Here is a 21,551-nt window from a genome sequence, read left to right as displayed (position 1 = left end):
GAGGAGGTAAGGAAGGGCAGTGGAGGGGAGAGGATCATGAAGAGCATGGAGAAGGCGACTTTCTCAGATAAATGAAGGCAATGATTTCTCTTTGTTATAAAATTTATTAAGTTTAACAAGCATTATTTTCGCATTATAACATTTCTTTTTTTTTTATGAGCCAACTAAGGTAGGGATTGTTAGGCTCATTTTTCCATGACCTCGAGCTAAGGTTTTTAAGCAATAGAGCTTGAACATCTCAAAACTTGACTTTTTCTCTTGTTTACCACCATTAGACATGAACGTGAAAAAACTACCAAACAGGTAAACTTGTAAATATGATAAATTTATATGAATATGTTTTACTCATTTTTTTTTAAGGCAAGTTGGGGTTAGGCAAACCCCCGCCAGTTATTATTCAATCATACCACTGGGGTTTTGAACCTAAAATGCCCACCATAGAGATATGTGCAATGATAGCCCCTATTGGTGTGTTTTATTCGCAATTGCCAAAACTAATACGGGTACTAGTACAAGTACAAATTATTGATACTTGTGACACCCAAATTTATTTTAGAAAACTTATTTTAAATTTTTTTTTAAAGTAAGCACTGTGTAAGACTTTTTCTGTCTAAATCCTTTTTCAAAACACAGATTCCAAACCAAGACCTCAATTATTTAAATACTTTACCCATCTTTACAAAATCATTATTTACTTTATATACCATTACAACATTGGTTATAGGGTTCACACGTACCGTTTCAGCACTAACCTTAAGCCAATCCTAACATACTATTTCGGCACCGGGTCAAAACTCAAACCAATTTTTTCAACATACACAAATCTTGGCACACAAATTACTTTCATTCATTTCTGAGTATAAAGGTTTATAAAATATATCATTTGTACATAATAGAGAACAAAAACTGAAAACAACTCCCAGAAGTAGTCTCAGTCCAATACTACAGATGCCCTCGCATCCTTCATATTGTAACATTGTTTGCCTAATGAGCTCCTGAAAATATCAAAGTAAAGAGGGATGAGACAACATCGATGTTTTAGTATGATTCAATTACTCAACACAAATGACTAAGCTAGTACCACAAAGCATCAACGATTGGAAGCCCATCATGGCCCAAAACTAAAATCCTAACACAAAAAGAATTAACCCTTTACTTATAGGTGTCGACCTTCAGACAACCACAACAGATCAAAAAGATTACAGGAGGTGCCAAACATCACAAAAGTACTAAAAAAAATTCTAACAAAGGAGGAGTCAACCCACACTCACTATGGATCGACCCTCAGAAAGTATACACCCACATACTGATTACAGAGGAATCAACCCTCCTAGCTTCAGAGACGATCCGCAACAAATTCTTAAGTTAACCTACAGTGCTTCTTTTCACAACACAATGTACCCTTTATGGTTTTGGCATCACTACCACCCAACGTACCCCTCTAGGTACTAGCATCAATCCATTATACAACAATCACTGTGTACTAACATCACCATACCTAGGGCACCAGCATTAAGTTAAAACATAGAATCTCATCACAACTTCGGTGTAAAGCCAAACTCACACTGTACCACTATGGCACCGACATAGAACCGAATCTCATTATACCATCATGACACAAGCATAAAGCTAACTCATAACGTACCACCATGGCACTAGCACAAGGCCAACACACACATCGTACCATTACAGTAGCTGCATAAAGCTAACACTCAACATACCATCATAGCACCAACTTAGAGTCAAAGCACCTTGTACCCTTATGGTACCAACATAGAGCCAAGTCATATATGGGTCAACACCCTTCTAAATCCAAGCTAGTCATTTTCAAGCATCAATCAAACCAAATTACGGATTGTCATACTAGCAATATCCATCACTAAATTAACTTCACACATTCAATATACACGTCATTCAACATGTTCACGTGCAAAGAGTGCTCTCATGCACAAACCCAGCTTTCTTGGACCATCACAACTTAAATCCATGCATTACTACACAAAATCCACAAGATAAATATCAAGTCCTAGTGACCTTCTCCACACTGTTGTCAAGTTGGTTTCATTGGATCTTCGACTTAATAGTCCATACATGAACCAAAACCATCAAGAAAACACACACAGGCTAGACCCTTCTGAGCTCAGAAGTTGACCCTCCCCCTGCAAAGTTGACCCTCACTCTATAGGAGTCGACCCTAGCAAAACAGAGATAAACTCACCAACTGCAAGAGTTGACCCTGGCTTAGCAGGTGTCGACCCACCATAACCAAACAGAATCCTCAAAACCTAGAAAAACCAAAGTGTTGACCCCGGAACAATAGAGGTTGACCCTCAATCACCCGGAACATGCCAAAACACAGGATGTCGACCCCTGGCAACCACCAAAGTAATTTCAAGCAAACATTTGCCATTAGGTCTTTCAACCTCATATCAGGCCAAAACATACATGAATAAAAGCCAAAGCTCAAGGCCACTAAGATAACTATATACATCCTCCACTCGTAATTTAATCATGCATCATATTCAAAAACCTCTAAGCATGCTTGATCATCCAATTTTAGCATGCATATATACATTTTAGGCTAGAGACGAATACAAAGCATGGTAATTAGAAAATCCAAACCAAACACCATTTTCAACAATGAATCATGTTAATATCAAGTTCTAAAGTTTTAAGCACATGATACATACTGAGATTTTAAATCAAAACCAGATTCTAATTGAATATACATTCATATATGTTGTGATTTTAATAAAAAACAGATTTTAACTAAATACACATTCATATATGGTGGGATTTTAAATCAAAACCAAATTATAACTGAATATACATTCATATGTGTTGTGATTTTAATAAAACTCATAATCTAAATTGAATACACATTCATATATGCTGAAATTTTAATGAAAATCAGATTCTAAATTGAATACACATTCACATATGCAGAGATTTTAATGAAAATCATATTCTAAACTAAATATACATTCAAATATGCTGAAATTTTAATTAAAATCATATTCTAAACTAAATACACATTCAAATATGCTAGGATTTTAATGAAAATCTTATTATAAACTAAATACACATTCACATGTACAGGAATTTTAATGAAAATCAAATTCTAAACTGAATATACATTCAAATATGCTAGGATTTTAATGAAAATCATATTCTATACATTCATATATGCAGGGATTTTAATGAAAAACATATTCTAAACTTAATATGCATTAATATATGCTGAGATTTTAAATAAAAACAAGATTTTAACTAAATATATGTTATGATTTTAATGAAACTCGTATTCTAAACAAAAGTACTGTCTAGCATGAAATCTTCATAAAGAACATATCCTATTATGACATAAAATCAAATCCAAACACACAAAAAAATCAAACATGTTAGCACTAAAAAAATCCAAGCATTAACTCATCCGAAACAGGTCATATTCTCAAAGATCAAAATCATCCAAACATGATTTAACATGCTAAAGTCTCAACTACGTACGAATTCACAGGTTCCTCATAGTCATCCTAGAATCAAAGAAATAAAACATGATTTTAAAACATTCAATCCAACAACAAACGTATCAGAGTTCATTCCCACTTATGACCAACTCATATGATTTAGATCAGATTAAAAACAATCTCAAATTTGATTTTCCAATGTATGAGAACATTCTAAGCATGCTATATCCAGATTCTATGTATTTTAAGCACGTTTTTTCCCCAAATCATACTGTTATTTCAAAATCTAACATGATTCAACATATTTCATGCATAAAACCCATCTACATGTTACATACTCCCTAGTGATTCATGAAGAGATGAAATATACCTTAAAATTGCTCCAAAACAATGAAAATCCACATCTTGCTTAGTCCAAAATACACCTCAAATCCACCAAAAATGTCCTCCTTCCACGCCAAAAAACCTCCAAAGTGCTAATGATCCCTCCTAGTGGCAAAAAGGTGCTTGTCTTCGTCAAAAAGTGCTAACTCACCTCTGAACTCCAATGTTCTTTTCTCAAAATTGCAAAAGAAAGAGGGAGAGAAGCAAGAGAAGAAGAAGAAGAAGGTGAGGTTGAGAGAGAGAGAGAGAGTGTACAGTGAAGGGGTTACACGCATGAGAGGAAAGAGAGAGAGAAGTGAATACCATGCGTACAACAAAGTGGGGGTTCATGTGTTCAATAGTGAGAGAGGGTGGGGGCCACCTGATCCTCACTTGCTACCGTTGTCCCTTTCAAAAGACAAAACTGCCCCTATAACATAAAACAAAACCAAGCATGTTCTTTTCATGCTGATTTTACCAATAGCTGCAATCTAAAAAAGTATGTCATTCTCATAAAAAATCAACCTCTTTTCAATAAATCCCTTTTAAATCCTCATGCCAGAAATGTTCATATTATATATGAGAAATTTTGGGCATGTCTTTTGCCCAAAAAGCCATAATCTTTCTTAAAAAAGATGACTATGTCCTCAAATACCAACGGATCTGATCCGATCCGAACTTGAATTCAACATAACAAAGATTCAAATATCAACGAGCACCAATCCCAATAAAAGCTCATATATATATATATATATATATATATATATATATATATATATATATATATATATATATATATATGTGTGTGTGTGTGTGTGTGTGTGTGTGTGTGTGTGTGTGTGTGTCCACCCTGGGTGAGAATGTAAAGTATTTCAATTATATTTTTACTTGCGACACACATTGATACACCTTAAAAAATGTTTGATGTAAACATTGATATAGATTCTAAAAGAATTGGTGTGAATTGGTAAAGAATTGATACCAAATATGGTTTTTACAAAGATGCTTATGAATTAACATGTTAAATCAATTATTTTTTCGTTATAATTTATTTATAAGTCATTGCATTTAAAAGTCTCAATAATACGTAGGAATTTATGGTAATTACATTGCTAGTTGCATGTTAAGATCTTGTTAGAAACAACTTTGATACTCATTTATATTATAATGTAATTAGAAACAAATTGTTACTAGAGAAGGTACAATTTCTTAAACAATTGGATGAGATTCTTAAATATTTGATACTTCTATTTATGAATTTCAAAATGAGACCTTTATTAGTATCTGGCACTAGCACATTTGATCCACCATATATGCTTTTAATATCCATCCAATCAAGTAGCCTTAAGGGGTTTAGAAGGCCTTTGCTGCTAGACGGGTGGTTAGGGTTTCATTTTCATGGGTGTTAGTTTCTCTCATATAATTAGGGCCCCGGGCATTATGTTCCTTATCCTGTCAAAGCAAGGCGACTTCTTGGGGTCAAGCGGGTGCATGACCAGCACTACTACTATGTCTCTAATCCTGAAACTTGTTTTCTCCTTTCTCATTAAAAAAAACATATAATAAAACCATACCATATATATATATATATATATATATATATATATATATATATATATATATATATATATATATATATATGACCTTGGTGGCAATGTTGTCAGCAACCGATTCAGCTATATCAGCCGATACTCAAGTGAATTGTTTTGTATCATTCAGAATATAATAAAAAAATATTATGTGTCAATCATAATGGAATACATGTTAAAATGATTAGAATAATAATAAAATAATTATAATAATTTTTGTAATTTTTAAATAGCCAATTCAAAGCGTATCAATTTTATGCCAATTCGATATGCATCGGCCGTCGATACGCACCTATACTGATAACATTGCTTGGTGGTCGTCGTGAAAAAGATAATAGAATTCATCAAAGGTTCAAGACCGATTAGGTCATTTCACATCCAATCAAACCACCGATTTGGCAAGGAAAAATCTCGCACTACATTAATAAATGTGTTAATTCAACATATTTGGAATTTGGAAAATATACTAGCACATCTCAAATTTGAAAGGAAATTCTATATAAGGTGATAATATTGTGATATTCTGTAAAGATTTATGTTTTGTAAATATCATAAATTGAAATATTTTAATGGTTTTAAAATATAAATATAAATAACAAGATTTTCAAAATATAGCCAGTATTAGCGAACCATCTCATAGAGACTCATCATTTTGATGGCATGTTGCAAGTGACGTAAGCGAATAGGAAATGGATACACAATTTTTTTTTTCAGTTTTTAATCAACGAAGGCATTTTTTTTGATATTTTACTATTAAAAAAATATAATTTATTGAAATAACACTAAAATTCATTAAAATATACTATGAATATTTTAATGAATTGTAGTGTTATTTCAATAAAATATATATTTTTAATATTCAAATATAAAAAAATGCCTTCGTTGATTAAATACTGAAAAAAATTGTGTATCCATTTCCTATTTTTCAAAAAAAAAAATCTAACTTGTGAGTTGAACCTGTGTCAGGTGTCTTCGTGTCACGTGCAGACTAAACTTTGTGACATGTTTGGTGACTATGAAGCACAGCGTCATGAGCATAATTTTTTTTGCAAACTCACGATGCGCCAAACTGCCCAATCTAGTCAGCCCAATGGTCAAAGGTCGCACACGAGCACTTTTTCATGTGTTGAATCATTATCATTGGCTCTGTGCACCACCTCGTATGTAGCTACTTAGCGAAAGCTGATCAAGCGCATCTTCAAATGTGAATTTTATCTAGTCCATTCTGCTTAGTGTATAGTCGGCCCATACCAGCTATTACTTTCGAAATGTGCATAAACTTGCCTTAGCCTTGTGTGTCATGGATCGTATTGTGACTCCATGAGCACGATATAATAAAACATCGCCACTGAAGGAACATGACCTTGCGACTACTAGTCTGAAGACCAGTTGATGATTGAACTCCATAACAAAGAGCACCGCACAGACTCATTCGTCGATGCCTAGGCATTAACTCGCCTAGTCCCGAGTCACCATATTCAATTAGAACCACCTAAGGTGATTCTTGAAAGAATTAACCCTAACTCACACGCACCTCCGTGCATCCAAACGCTATACATGAGAAATCTTGCAAGCCGAGTGGTCCTTAACCAAATCTTCAAAGGCAACATCCTCTAATTCGTTGACATTGCTTAATCAAACATTGTTCTACGCTTGTATTGCCACACATCGGTGCACTAATGACAATATCATTGTTTATTGCATGTCATGCTATCACCACATGTCACCAATCAAGCCAATGCATACCGCATGTTTTTACACTCGATGCATTTTTTACTTCGTAGAGTTTCGCACTGCTACTACCCCATTTTGAAGGCTCAGTCTGGGACATTCTCCCTCACCCAAACCATTATGGCCCTCGACAATGCCAGTACAGGTAAGAACACAGTCTTAATTGATATGTGAGTTTTTCTTTGGACTCATATTTGGTTTACTTCTTTTTTTTATCCTACTCAACTTGTTCTGGTTTTCATCCATCATCACCGCAACCTTTAACACACCAAGTAAACTGAAAAAACATTAACAAGACAAAACCAAAAGTCTTTCTACATTCAACAAGTCCTTCGGAAACCATGGTGGTGGAAGCAGTAATTTGTATCATTAATGGTAGTTTAGAAAACTTAAAAAGTGAAACTCATTTTTTCAAAAGGATTAATCACATCCCAGAAACACAAGTAATGCACAACAATTGTACTTTGTTAATCAGTAAAAATATCCTTCCTGGTGGCAACTAAGCACCACCACAATATTTCACAAAGTGATACAGACAAAAAGACTTGTGAACTCTTAACATGAACTGAAGCAGTAGAAGTCGAAGAACTTTCTGTGTTAATAAAACTTCTCAGAAATAGGTATGGTTATTCATATGCATGTGCATAACGATTGTGTGTGCTAGTTGTGGCAGCTCACTATATATGTATAACCATTTAGAGCCTAAGTAGCAGTACATTATGTTCCTTCAATCACTTAGACAACGGTCTTCCACTCCATCAACATCGAGCATCATTTGCTCATGAGACCCCAGTGCAGTTCCAAACATAAGCAGGTCATCATCACCTATACTACAAACTTGTTGTCTTCAAGCTCATAGTTGGGGTGCCTTCCAACCCCAGTAAGGGCAATTTAAATCCCTTCATAGTCTTCCTAAAGAAAAACAACTACCAATACGTGCCGCAGAGATATCAACTCCCTTAAGTACCAACTTACGGTTTTCTAACGATCTAAACTAGTCCTCAAGTGAGGGACGCCTACTTGCGTATCACCCCAAAGTGGTCCTTCAAAACGTATTTCTAGGCACTCATTCACACAAAGGGCAACATTGCAACTCTCATTTGGAGCCAGCATGCTGCAACTCTCATCCAAAACCAACAAAACGTTTATGCAAAAACCAAACCGATGAGCTACGAACAATAAATTTTGTTCGCACACACAATCCATAAAGGAACTACCAACTCAAGGGACCAAAACAATGACCATTCTGCTCAACATGGTCGTTAACCCACAATCTTGTGGGAGAATCTAGAAGTTTAGTTGAGTCTCCCATACCCAAATGTGCAAATCCATCTAGTTGAATCCAATGTGCATTCTCTGCATGTACAAGACAAACATCACGCTCTACCAACAAGCCTAACTCACAACTGGTAGGCATCTTTGGCTTATCCACGTTCTCTTAGCCAACTGAATAACAACCTTATACTTGTACTTATCATCAACAAGATGACTCATATCAACCTACCAACATCTTGCTTATGTGATCAGTCAACCACACTTTAGCAGCATAAATTTGAGTAACCAAGATAAACTGTCACTATCCTCTTTAGTAATGCACACAATGAACAACAAGGTCTCTGTGAATCTTTTTGCTATGATGCCAATTTGTCACAAGTATAGAATTTTTTGCAAACCTGCGATGTGCCAGACTGCTTAGTCTGGCCAACCCAACGGCCAAAGGCCGTGCACCAACACTTTTCCATGTACCGAATCATTTTCATTGGCAATGCGCACCACCTCGTATGCATGCTGCCTAGCGAAAGCTGATCAAATGCATCTTCAAATGCAAAATCCATCTAATCCATGTCGCTTAGTGCACATCCATATCATACCAGCTTTCACTTTTGAAAGGGACATAAACTTGCCTTAGCCTTGCGTGCCATGGAGCGTATTGCAACTCTATGTGCACGACATAATAAAACCTCACCACTAAAGGAATAAGACCTTGCGGCCTCTAGTCCAAAGACCAGTTGATGATTGAACACCATAGTGAATAGCACTATCCAGTCTCATTCACTGGTGCCTAGGCATTCACTCGCCTAGCTCCGAGTTACCATACTCGGTTGAAACCACCTAAGGTTATTGCTAGAGGAATTAGCCTTAACCTATATGCACCCCTTTACATCCAAACGCTATGCATGAAAAACTTTTGCAAGTCGGGAGATCCTTAACCAAATCTCCAAAGGCAACATCCTTTGATCCCTGACATTGTTTAATCAAACAATGTTCAACGTCTGTGCCATCATACAATGATGAACTAACAATGATATCATTCTTTGTCGTGTGTTGTTCTATCATCGCACATCACCAATCAAGCTAATGCATACCGCACATTCCTGCACTTGATGCATTTTCCACTCCGTAGAGCTCCACACTGCCACTGCCCAATTTTGAAAGCTCGGTCTGGGACACACAAAATGCTACATCTTATGTAGGGATAGCAGTGGACCGGAGCGAGTGCAAGGGATAAGGTCTTCATCCTCATCCCGTATCAAAATAGTGAGTTTCATCCCTGCGATGGGACTCTGAACCTTCACTCCTATCCCATCTCAAATTTATCGTCCTCATCTCCATCTCAGTCCCTGCTTTCGTCTTTATTTTAGTTCTTGCATCTCACCAAATTTACCGTCCTCATTTCCTACCGTTGTGTTTGTTAGAAAAAAAACAAGCCAAGTTGTTGAGAGGGTCAAGTTGTCACGCGGAGCAGCATTAGGAGCCTTGAGAAGAGGTTGAAAGGGTTGATCACAAAGATCGAAAGGAGAGTTTTTAGGCTTTAAGATTAGAAATTTAGTATTAAAAATATATATAAGAGTTATATGCAATTTTATTAAATAATTAAGGGTATTAATTCTAGTTATTTTACTAACAAAGATTGGAGATGCGGCGAAGTAAGGTGGGGTGGGGAAAAATTTAAGTCCTTCCCCGCCTCTATCCCCCACTAGTTTTTATTTTTACCTCCATCATCGAACCATTCCCCGTTTCATGTCCTCCATTTCTGCCCCAAACGTAACGGGTTCAGACGGATCCCCGCTTCCCCTGGTCCACTGTCATGCCATCCCTAATCTTATGGGATTTGTTTCCCGTTCCCGTCCCTGGACTCAAACCACTCTGGGGTTATCCTGTATCGGTTTTACGACACGGACGATTCGGTACATCTCAATTGAATCGGATCGTTAGTGGCGGGAACTCTTGGTTATAAATCAGCGTCAACTCGTTCCTTCGCGCTCTCAGAGTCTCTGATCTTCCAACTCCTCACCCTGCAAAACCCACTAAAAACCCTAGATTTCCCATCGGAACAGATAAGAGGAGAGATCGATCGGAATTCGTCTCCTTCAATGGTCAAGAAACCCTGATTTGCTTGCGAAATGGGAGGGGGAAGCAGAATGTCGGCGAGGAGCAGGGTCAATAGGCCGCCAGATACGCCTCCCCGGCACGGCGATGGTGATCCGAGGCCACGGAGCGGCGGCAGGCCGAGGAGGAGTCCCGGCTCGCTGAATCTTATGGAGTTCAACCTGAAATTCGTCCTCGGGTTTGGCGTTGTCGCGTTCTTGTTGATTCTGTTTGTGATCTATCGCCAATTGAGGGTCGATGAATCCCTTGCGGTGCCTCGTTGTGTCACTCCGTTGCCCGCTCCAAAGATGACAGACCTCCCACAGGTGAAGTGAATCTCGGTGTACTGGTTTCTTGCTTCTCCTCTTTGTTGAATTGACATTATCGGTTTTTAAGGGGGATTTTGGGCAATTTGCAGTTTCAGGGTGAACACCGTGAGAGTTTGTACTGGGGAACTTATCGCCCTCACGTTTATTTGGGAATTCGGGCGAGGTAAAGGTTTTTCCCCCTTTTTCCCAGCTTGTAATCCATTTGATATTGGTAAAGATTTGGTCATCTGGAGTTATTCTGTTTGGCTCTTTTGCTTTTCTCTTGAGTTAATTACGAACGAGAACGTCACTAATATTCATATTGTTGGGTTTGTTTTCCTGATTGGAATTTATGATTGGTGAGTCTTGTTCTATTCTGCCAACTTGGTGTCTTATCTTGTAGTCTTCTGGTCTTGTGAGTAAGAAGTAATCCATTTAGAGCGTCTTAGTGCCATCGAATTTGGAAGATAACTGTCATTCCTAGTGTTGTCTACAGACTTTGACTCGGGAATGTACACTTTTAATTGCCATGTAAGAAAATTGTGGGTAATGTTGTCATGACATATTCAATATTCTTCATTGTGAATGCTGGAAGGTGCAATTTACAGGACACTAATTGCCATGTAAGAAGGGTAATGTTGTCATGAGATATTCAATATTCTCCATTGTGAATGCTTGAAGGTGCAATTTACAGGACACCAAGGTCTTTGGTTGCTGGACTGATGTGGATTGGTGTCAAGGATGGGCGATATCATTTGCGCCATGTTTGCCAGGATTCTGATGATCTGAGGACATATGGATGGACCAAACACAATGGCCGAGATTATGGGCATCAAGTACGTGCACTACTTGCTTGTGCTTATTGCTTGAGGATTCTGTGTGTGATACACATACATCTTGATTTTTTAACTGTGTATCTCTTTATATTCATATATGCATGTCATTGGATGTTAATTTTCCATATTTTTGATGTGTTGAGCGCCAGTCTATTCACTTAATATTACCTCCCAGTGCCGTTTTATGGTCATTTTCTGGTCGTTTCTAGGTTTTCTGTAATCTTGCTGGTGATCAATGATTGTATCATCAGATGGAAGCTTATCAGAAAAATTATTTTTGTAAGAGTTTGCGTTTTTTATGCAATGCCTCTCTTTGTCAATTGGAAAGGAGTGCTTGAATTGGTAGACTTTTCACAACAAGATACTTTTAGCAAATGATATAGCCTTTCGTACAAATTATAGAAGCTTAAAAAACAACCATAAAATGTTGCTGATTTGGAAGTTTTGCTTGCTTCTAGGTAATCTTGTCAAGAAATTGGTGAGTGATAGCTCATGTTGTGGTCATTTTCTCTGGCTTATTGTGTTGATATGAAGACACGTTTGAGTTTTCTTAATCTGCTATTGAAATTAAAGATATTTTAAGTAGCGCAGATATAATTTTGTGTCTCCTATTGCAGGTGTTGGTTGACCAAGATCTAATGATTGGTACCACCTTTTTCAAAGCCCGTGGTAGTGGAAGTGGCTATGGAGGAGATTGGGCAATTCGGGTTGAGGCACATTATAATCAGTAATCTCTTAATTTTTTTCATCATGATGCAAACATTCTTTTGCTTTAAGACTAATTGGTTAAAGACAACTTTGCTTCTAAGTTATTTCATCCATGTTCACAACTTTTTAAGTCTAGGGGCCATTTCACATGATTTTTGGAGAAATGTAAACAGTATCTATTCTTGAGGCCTCCTGCACTTAGTCTGTTATAATTTTTGTCATCTTCATGATCTTTTTATGATTTTTTTTGGTTTTCATCTACTTAAATGTCTTTCACAACCAGTACTTGTGGCATATATAGTCATTATTTTATGCTTGACTAGTCATTCAAAATTAAATGAGGAACTCTCCGCCTTGGCCGCCAGGACATGGTTGTTATTTTTCTGCCTCCTTTTTTTTTTCTTCCTCCTACCCGAAAAGTTTTTTTTGTTCTCTCATTTTCTTTTTCTTTTGCTTTTCTTTTTTACCTTCTTATTTTTTTCTTCCTCCTCCTTTCACCCCTCTGCCATCTCTTTTTCTTCCTCTTCCTCTTCTTGTTCTACTTCCTTTTTTCCCTTTTTTTCTTTTTTCTTCTTCCTCCTCTCGGCCTTCCACTCTCCTTTTTCTTCTTCTTTTTCCTTTTTGTTTTTTATTTTTATTTTTACATGTATGCATGTGCTTTTGACACACACACATATAAAATTTGTTTTTTCAGTTCTCTCTCTCTCTCTCTATATATATATATATTCATCCTGTCCCCTTTTTCTTTGTCACCGTTAAGACCTTCCAAATATCAAAGCTTTAAGTGTTTTATGCTCAATTTGAACCATTAGATGTGTTTATCAATACATATTTATTGGGAAACAAGCTTTGTTTCAAATTAATTTGATGTAAAGATGTGAATATTTTATCATGGAATTTTAGTACGATATCAACCGATGAATTTTAGACCATAAAATTAAGTTAGCCACTTGGAACATAGGGTCTTTAACTGGTAAGTTGGTAGAGTTAGTAGATGTTATGTGTAGGAGAAAAATTGATATTTTATGTCTACAAGAGACCAAATGGGTAGGTGAGAAAGCAAAAGTGATAGAACCTTGGGGATATAAGATTTGGTATACAGGAATAAATAGGAATAGGAATGGAGTAGGGATTGTTATGAGTCGTCAGTTTATAGATAATGTAGTTGAGGTCCGTAGGAAGGGGGATAGAATTTTACTTATTAAATTAGTATTAGGTACGAATATTATTAATATTATTAGTGTTTATGCACCTCAAGTAGGTTTAGATGATTCATTAAGCATCAATTTTGGGAAGATTTAGATGGAGTAGTACAAGGGATATCTTATGGAGAAAAGCTTTTCATCGGCGGTGACCTTAATGGACATGTAGGCATTAGTAGGGATGGATTTGAGAGTATCCATGGAGGCTATGGTATAGGAGAAAGAAATGAAAGTGGAGAAAGGATTTTAGATTTTTGTTTGTCCTATGATATGATCTTAGCAAACACTTGGTTTAGGAAGAGGGAGTCTCACCTAGTAACATTTAAAAGTGGGGTTAATACGAGTCAGATAGATTTTTTCCTACTTAGAAAGAGAGATAAGGGTTGTTGCATCGATTGTAAGGTTATACCGGGAGAAAGTGTAGCTACACAACATAGAGTCTTCATTTTAGATCTTAGAATTAGACAATGCCGCACAAGGGATAGACATAGGATAGATCCTAGAATTAAGTGGTGGGCACTGAAAGGAGCTAAACAATGAATGTTTGTAGAACAGGTAGTTAAGGAAGTTGATTGGTGTCGCGAGGAGGATTCAGAATCAATGCGGAATAAGATAGCGGGTGGCATGAGAAAAGTGGCTAAGGAGGTATTGGGTGAGTCTAAAGGCGGTGCACCACTAGGTAAGGATACATCATGGTGGAACGAGGATGTCAAATTAGCTATTAAGGTTAAAAGAGAGTGTTATAGAAATCTAAGTAAGAGTCGTGATAATGAGAATTTGGAGAAGTATATGATAGCAAAGAAGGAAGCTAAAAAAGTAGTTCGAAACGCGAGGGCTAAGGTATATAAGGAGGTTTATGACAAGTTGGATACCAAAGAAGGCGAGAAGGATATTTATAGGCTTGCAAAGATGAGAGATAGGAAATCGAGGGATTTGGGTATGGTTAGATGTATCAAAGATGAAACGCAAAGGGTTTTAGTCAAAGATGAGAAGATTAAGGAGAGATGGAAAGATTATTTTGATAAGCTATTTAATGATAGTCATGCTGAAGATCTTGGAGACTTCTCCATTCCTTTTCATGAGATAAATCGTGACTTCATGCGCAAGATTCAAAAGAAAGAAATTGCAAAGGCTTTGAAGAAAATGAAATCAAGAAGGGCAGTTGGCCCAAATGGTATACCTATCGAGGCTTGAAAATGCTTGGGAGAGAAAGGTTTAGAATGGTTGACAAATCTTTTTAACTTGATTTGGCGAACAAATAAGATGCCTAATGAGTGGAGGAAGAGTACTTTAGTGCCTTTATATAAGAATAAGGGTGATATACAAGATTGCACAAACTATCGTGGTATAAAACTCATGAGTCATACTATGAAACTTTGGGAGAGGGTGATTGAGTCTAGGTTGAGGAAGGTTGTCATGATCAGGGTTACTGGAAGCGCCTAGCTAAAAGGGGAAGCGCGCTTCGGAAGCGCGGAACGTCGCGCTTCCGAAGCGTGGGGGGAAGCGTCCCCCTTTTTTGGGAAGCGCGCTTCCCTTTAATGGGGGACACGTTTCCCTTTAATGGGGGGACACACTTCCCTTTAATGGGAAGCTCGCTTCCCCCTCGCTTCCTCCTCGCTTCCCCCACGCTTCCCCTATTTTTTTCATTTTTTTGTATTTTTTATTTTTTATTTTTATTTTTTTCGCTTTCCCCTCGCTTCCGAGACGCTTCCTATGTCGCTTCCGAGACGCTTCCTAGGTCGCTTCCGAGACACTTTCCGAATCGCTCCCAAGTAGTCCCACGCTTCCTAAAATTTTGAAAGTGCCTCGCTTCCCGCTCCCGCTTCCTCAACTGGCAACCATGGTCATGATATCGGAGAATCAATTTGGTTTTATGCCTAGAAGATCAACTATGGAAGCTATACATCTTCTTAGACAACTTATTGAAAGATATAGAGAGAGGAACAAAGATTTGCATATGGTTTTTATTGATTTAGAGAAGGCATACCATAGAGTACCTAGGGACGTTCTCTGGTGGACAATGATGAAGAAATGTGTTTCTCTCAAGTACATTAGTATAATTAAAGATATGTATGAAGGAGTAGTAACCAATGTTCGCACTTATGCAGGGGTGACAACCAATTTTCCGATAACGGTTGGGTTACATCAAGGATCTGCTTTAAGCCCTTTTCTATTTGCGATAGTGATGGATGAGCTTACGAGATCAATTCAAGAAAATGTACCGTGGTGTATGTTGTTTGCTGATGATATTGTTTTGATTGATGAGTCTAGAGCTGGGGTTAATGCTAAGTTAGAATTATGGAGACAGACATTGGAAGCTAGAGGTTTTAAGTTGAGTTAGAGTAAGACTGAATATATGGAATGTCGGTTTAGTAAGCAACGAAGTAGTGATGGGAGTGTAGTGAAGCTTGGTGAGCAAGAAATACCGGTGAATGATTATTTCAAATATTGGGATCCATCATTCAAAAGTATGGAGAAATTGATGGAGATGTAAATCATAGGATAAAGGTTGGGTGGATGAAATGGAAAAGTGCGACTGGAGTGTTGTGCGATCGTAGAATGCCATTGCGGTTGAAGGGAAAGTTTTATAGGACGACTATTAGGCCCGCTTTACTATATGGTACTGAATGTTGGGCTGCCAAGAGACATCATATTCAAAAAATGAGTGTAGCTGAGATGCGGATGCTTAGATGGATGTGTGGAAATACAATAAAAGATAAGATTCAGAACGAGGAGATACGTAAGAAGGTAGGTGTTGCACCCATTGAAAATAAGATGCGAGAGAATCGTTTACGGTGGTTTGGACATATTCGGCGAAGGCCTAATGATGCTCCAGTTAGAAGGTTGGAGAAATGGGAAAATATATTAGTTAAAAGAGGTCGGGGTAGGCCTAGGAAGACTTGGATGGAGATGATAGGAAAGGATATGAATGCTTTGAACCTCACCGAGGACATGGCATTGGATAGAAATGATTGGAGGAAAAGGATTCATGTGGAAGACCCAAAATGAATTTCTTTTTTTGGTTCATATCGCTGACCCCAATTGTTTTGGGATGAAGGCGTAGTTGTTGTTGTTGTATCAACCGATGAATTTTTTACCTCTTTAAAATACATATCTGAGCATAAATATGCTTAATCAATTACATGTTTTCTATTCAACAATAATCATAAACACATCTAATGGTTCAAAACGAGCATAAAACATCTAAAAACTATGATTTTTGGTGGGTTCTAACAATGACTTAATGAAACAGGAGCAAAATAATCTCCATTCTCTCTCTCTCTCTATATATATATATAGAGAGAGAGAGAGAGAGAGTAATTGGATAGTGTGCCCAAGTTTTTGTGTGTTCAATATTATGCAATTTCATTAATTTTGCGACATGTTACACTGAATTACACACTTCATTCATAGTTACAATCATATGTTTGTTACTAAATTTAACTATTTATTGTAATATTTTTGCTTTTCTTGATGATTTATGTTTTTGGTCCTGCCTAGGCCGACTAGTCCTTTTAGGGGTCTTTCACCTAGGCTTAGACTAGCGCTTTTGACAACTAAGCTTACACTAAAGGATCATGAAATTTAAGAAGTCTTTTTATTTTAGTTTTTATCTACTTCCTATATGATTCTCGTTCGATTCTCATATTGCTTCCTTTTCGATTCCCATTTCACTTTCAAATCGATTTCTCATTTCTCGCTTTCGATAAATTTGAAAATGACTCTTCTCGCTTGTGCTTTCTATATTGTTCCTCGTATCCGCTTTCTAGTCTGGCAACATTGATTATAATCTTGGGCTTTACCTGAACTAGCTGTTCCTTGATTTTCATGCCCATCACCAGAGAGCAACCAGATGTGAAACTTAATCATTGCTGTCTTCATTAGCGTACACTACATTGTAATAGAAGGTCCATCTTGAAAGAGAAAATGTGGTTTAAAATGTGATCACGGACAATGGCCATGTTTTTTGATATTTAGCAATGCATTTGAGGTCCATTTTGTATAGAAAGAAAGCAAAGAGTTTCATGTTCAAGACCATGTTTAAAATGTGATGAGCATGCATGCACTTGCATGCACATCACACACACACATTAACTGCATAAAGGACAAGCATCAACATGCCATGAATGATTTTCTAGCACGTTCCTTTACGATGGGTGGTCCTCATAGGCAATAACTATCCAATTTGTTCTCTCCCTTAGGTGGATTTTGGATGCACCTACGGATCTAGAAAATTAGAAGTTGCATGTCTTATAGTGAGGATACAATGCAAGCTTCCAAGTTATTGTGCTTTTCTAGATGAGTTTGTCCATCCAAAAAGTTCTTTATAGCACCATCCATCATTAGCACAATTTATTATATAATCATAGAGGATGCTCAAAGGCATATCTCTAGGGGTGGCAATCGGGTCGGGTTGGCGTGTCAGCATACCTCAACCCGAACCCGACCCGTTTATTAAACGGGTCGGCTGTGGCAAACACGAACCCGACCCGTTTAATAAACGGGTAACCCGACACGACCCGCCAACCCATTTAATAAATGGGTTGGGTCGGGTAAACGGGTTTTCAGGTTGGCGGGTCGGGTTGACGGATCAGGTTGGCAGGTAGGCAGGTTGGCGGGTCGGGTTGACGGGCCGGGTTGGCGGGTCGGGTTGGCGGGTTGACCCACACGCCTAACCCGTTTATTAAACGGGTCAGCCGGGTTGGCGGGTTGGCATACCCCCAACCCGAACCCGACCTGTTTAATAAACGGGTTACGCGGGTCGACCCGTTTATTAAACGGGTTGGCTTAAGCCCAACCCGAACCCGCCTAAGAGGCGGGTTGGCGGGTCGTGTCAGAAATTGCCACCCCTACATATCTCTAGGCTCATCCACCCCCTCCTCAACCCCTCAGGATTTGTAACAATGAGTTAGCATGTGTGAAGATTTAGATGTGTAGCTGGAGAAAAAAATCACTTCTGACATTTATGATGATAAACACCATACAGTGACCATTTTTTTTTGTCTTAGGTCTCTTTATTGAGAGTTGAGACTTAGGGCTCTATAGATTTTATTAGTGTGAATTCCTTGTGCTTTCTTTGGAGTTCACACAAGTAACACTAATAGAGTCAGTTGTTCCTGGTACCCTAACAGTTGGACCGTGGCCCACAGTTAGGAACAGGTGTTTATCCAACTTCCATCTATCTCATTTCTTTCTATGTGGATAATGATTAAACAAGAGAATTGCATGGACTAGTTGAGATAGGTATATCTTTTTCCCCTCTACCCTTGCATCTCCCTAATAGAGAAGCATGATGATTGTTCCAGTTTGGTTCGAAAGATTGTGGGATGTTAGGGAGAGAATGGACAATCATGGATCATCCTAACTGTGTTAGAAGGCCTGTGGTGAGTGCTTTGGTGGGTAATTGGTGCATCTGCTAATATGCCAGCAAAATCATGTTCCACCAATTTATAATGATCTCTCCGAACCTTCTAGGTATGACATGATTCATTTTTATAGTTCATTTATTCTCAATCTCCTTTTCTGTTTTCATGGCATACTCAAACTAACAACCTCATCCTTCTCGTCAGATGAATTTCAATGACTTGTTTCATTGACTTATTGATTTTTTCCGTCATTCAATAACAAAAAGAATTTTTTGCAACAAAAAAATTTTTACTTCAGAAAGAAACCTAAAATTCCACAACATAGAAGAAGAAGAAGAAGAAGAAGAAGAAGAAGAAGAAGAAGAAGAAGAAATAAGAGAATTGAGTAAAAGGATAGCCAAAGTACCGGGAAGAAATAAAATATACAATAAATTCACACAATAGTGCAAGTTGCAATCCTCTCTTGGCCAGTTTAAAGTGACCCTTCTTTGGATTCTTGGTTGAGGCCATAGTTTATGCTATCATGTACCTTTTGAAGTTATGAAGTCATTCTAGTAAAAGTAGTCAAGTTTGGAATCAATGGATTAAAAGTTGCTGCCCATTTTTCATAACCATTACATCTTTTCTCTTAAGCTATTTCATTTGCAATTTTCTAGTTTCCAATGCTGCTATTGTGCCCTATGTTATGATCAATATTTTTTAGCAAGGACAGGCAATAGGATGAGCTAATTGCAAGATGCTTAGGCTTGGCTTGACTTTGTTCATTTTAATAAAAAAGTCAAAGTTGGGACTGTTTCTTAAATATCATTTGATTAACAAGCTACAAAAAGTTGATAAAAATTGAAAAAGTTTTTGTATTTAGTTCAAAAAAATAAATTCGCTAATTCACATTGCATTCAAATTTGGTTAGGTATGGAGTTGATTAGGGTTACTTAGAACTGTGCTCAAGCTTGGCTTAACTTTGACCAAACTGAGCTCGAACATAATATTACAGAGTTGACTTTAGCGTGAGGATTATGAGCCAAGCTGAACTTGGGCAATCCATGTTCAGGATCTAGCTGAAATATTCATAACTTGTTTATTGGCCAATTAAGGCACCAGTTTTCCTTTTCACTTGTTTCTGGAAACAGTTGAGAGGAAGGTTTGTTTCTATGTCACAGGGATTCGGCTAGCAGGGTGCCACACCCGCGTCGACGCTGGTGCAGGTGCGGCACCGGGTGTGGTCAACCCGACCCTGGGTGCGTTGACCGCACTCAGGTCATTTTTGTCCATTTTTTTTTTTGGATTTTTTTAAAAATTTTTTTTTGGCCCTATGAAATGGGCTGCGGAATTTAAAAAATTTCTTTTTTTTTTTTTGGGGGGGGGGGGGGGCGCTGCCCCCCTATAACCCCCCTCCAGAGGCGCCCCCCTGGACCCCCGCCCGCTGACCGCGCAGGGGGGAGTCCCCTGACCCCCCTTCCTGCAAGGGCAAAAACAATGAATCAGGCTCCACAACTCATCACTTTCATCTTTGGGGACAACCATATAAGATAAAAAAATGGTAAAAAGTAAGTTGGGCATAAATGTCATGAACCTTAACAGCTACCATACATTCATACATATAGACTATACGTGATATATATATATATATATATATATATATATATATATATATATATATATATATATATATATATATATATATATATATATATATATATATATATATATATATATATATATATATATATATATACATTTTTGCCCCTGCCGCACCCCCGCACCCGGGTTTTTTGGAAGTGCCGAATCCCCGCACCCGCACCTGCACCCGCACCCGCACCCATGTGACATAGGTTTGTTTGATGATATCCATCAATTGAGATTTCTCATTCTATACTTGACTAAGAGTTATTTTTGGTTATTGATGATGTAATGTTGTTGCAAAGTTATGTGATATGTGCTGAAATGATGATTAGCATAATATACCACTTGAAAAATGGCATAGTTGGAAGCTGCAAATTTTATATCTTCTGGTTGTTTAGTGGCATTATAAAATTTAAACCTCCATGTTCTTCCAATATGATTTTGGATGGCTTGTAAAGGTTTACTAAGAGTTGGTATTGTATCAAATCTAGCACAATACAAAACAATCTGGCATTTTTTACTAGGGCTGGTAAATGAACCAAACCGCTCTTGACTCGGCTCGGTTTGGCTCGTCATTAACTTGTTTGTGATCAGTTCGTATAGCTGGCGAGCCAAGCCACGGGTAGCTCATTTAGCTTAAATGAGTTGAGCCTGAACACAAGGTGTCCAGCTTGGGAGAGCTCATATGGATAAATATATTTATTTTTATGTATAATATATATTTTAAGAGCAATATAAAAATAAAATTGCATAATATATATATATATATATATATATATATATATATATATATATATAAAGCAAAGGGTGAATGAAAAATATATACATAAAATATGAACTATTAAGTGTAATATATATATATATATATATATATATATATATATATATATATATATATATATATATATATATATATATATATATAACATGGGATGCTTTTACATGAGTCGGCTCATGTTTGGCTCATCTAATTCAAGGATGAGCAGAGC

At 37.3% G+C, this 21,551-nt stretch overlaps 1 protein-coding gene across 1 annotated transcript in view; it reads left to right on the top strand.

The window, feature by feature from the left end:
- Nucleotides 1–10,453: 10,453 nt before the first annotated feature.
- Nucleotides 10,454–21,551, top strand: part of LOC149840580 (mannosyl-oligosaccharide glucosidase GCS1-like) — a 58,373-nt gene continuing 47,275 nt past the window's right edge. Inside the window, exons 1-4 of the mRNA XM_090003214.1 lie at nucleotides 10,454–10,845; nucleotides 10,938–11,011; nucleotides 11,522–11,663; nucleotides 12,281–12,390. Coding sequence (XP_089859340.1) covers nucleotides 10,555–10,845; nucleotides 10,938–11,011; nucleotides 11,522–11,663; nucleotides 12,281–12,390 — 617 coding nt within the window. The 5' untranslated portion in view covers nucleotides 10,454–10,554. The remainder of the gene's footprint in view (nucleotides 10,846–10,937; nucleotides 11,012–11,521; nucleotides 11,664–12,280; nucleotides 12,391–21,551) is intronic.

The sequence above is a fragment of the Nuphar pumila genome, chromosome 4, assembly GCF_984573655.1.
Source record: "Nuphar pumila chromosome 4, dmNupPumi1.hap1.1, whole genome shotgun sequence".
NCBI lineage: Eukaryota > Viridiplantae > Streptophyta > Magnoliopsida > Nymphaeales > Nymphaeaceae > Nuphar > Nuphar pumila.
Note: the sequence above shows the minus strand (reverse complement) of the source record. Positions and strands in the feature narration are given on the sequence as shown.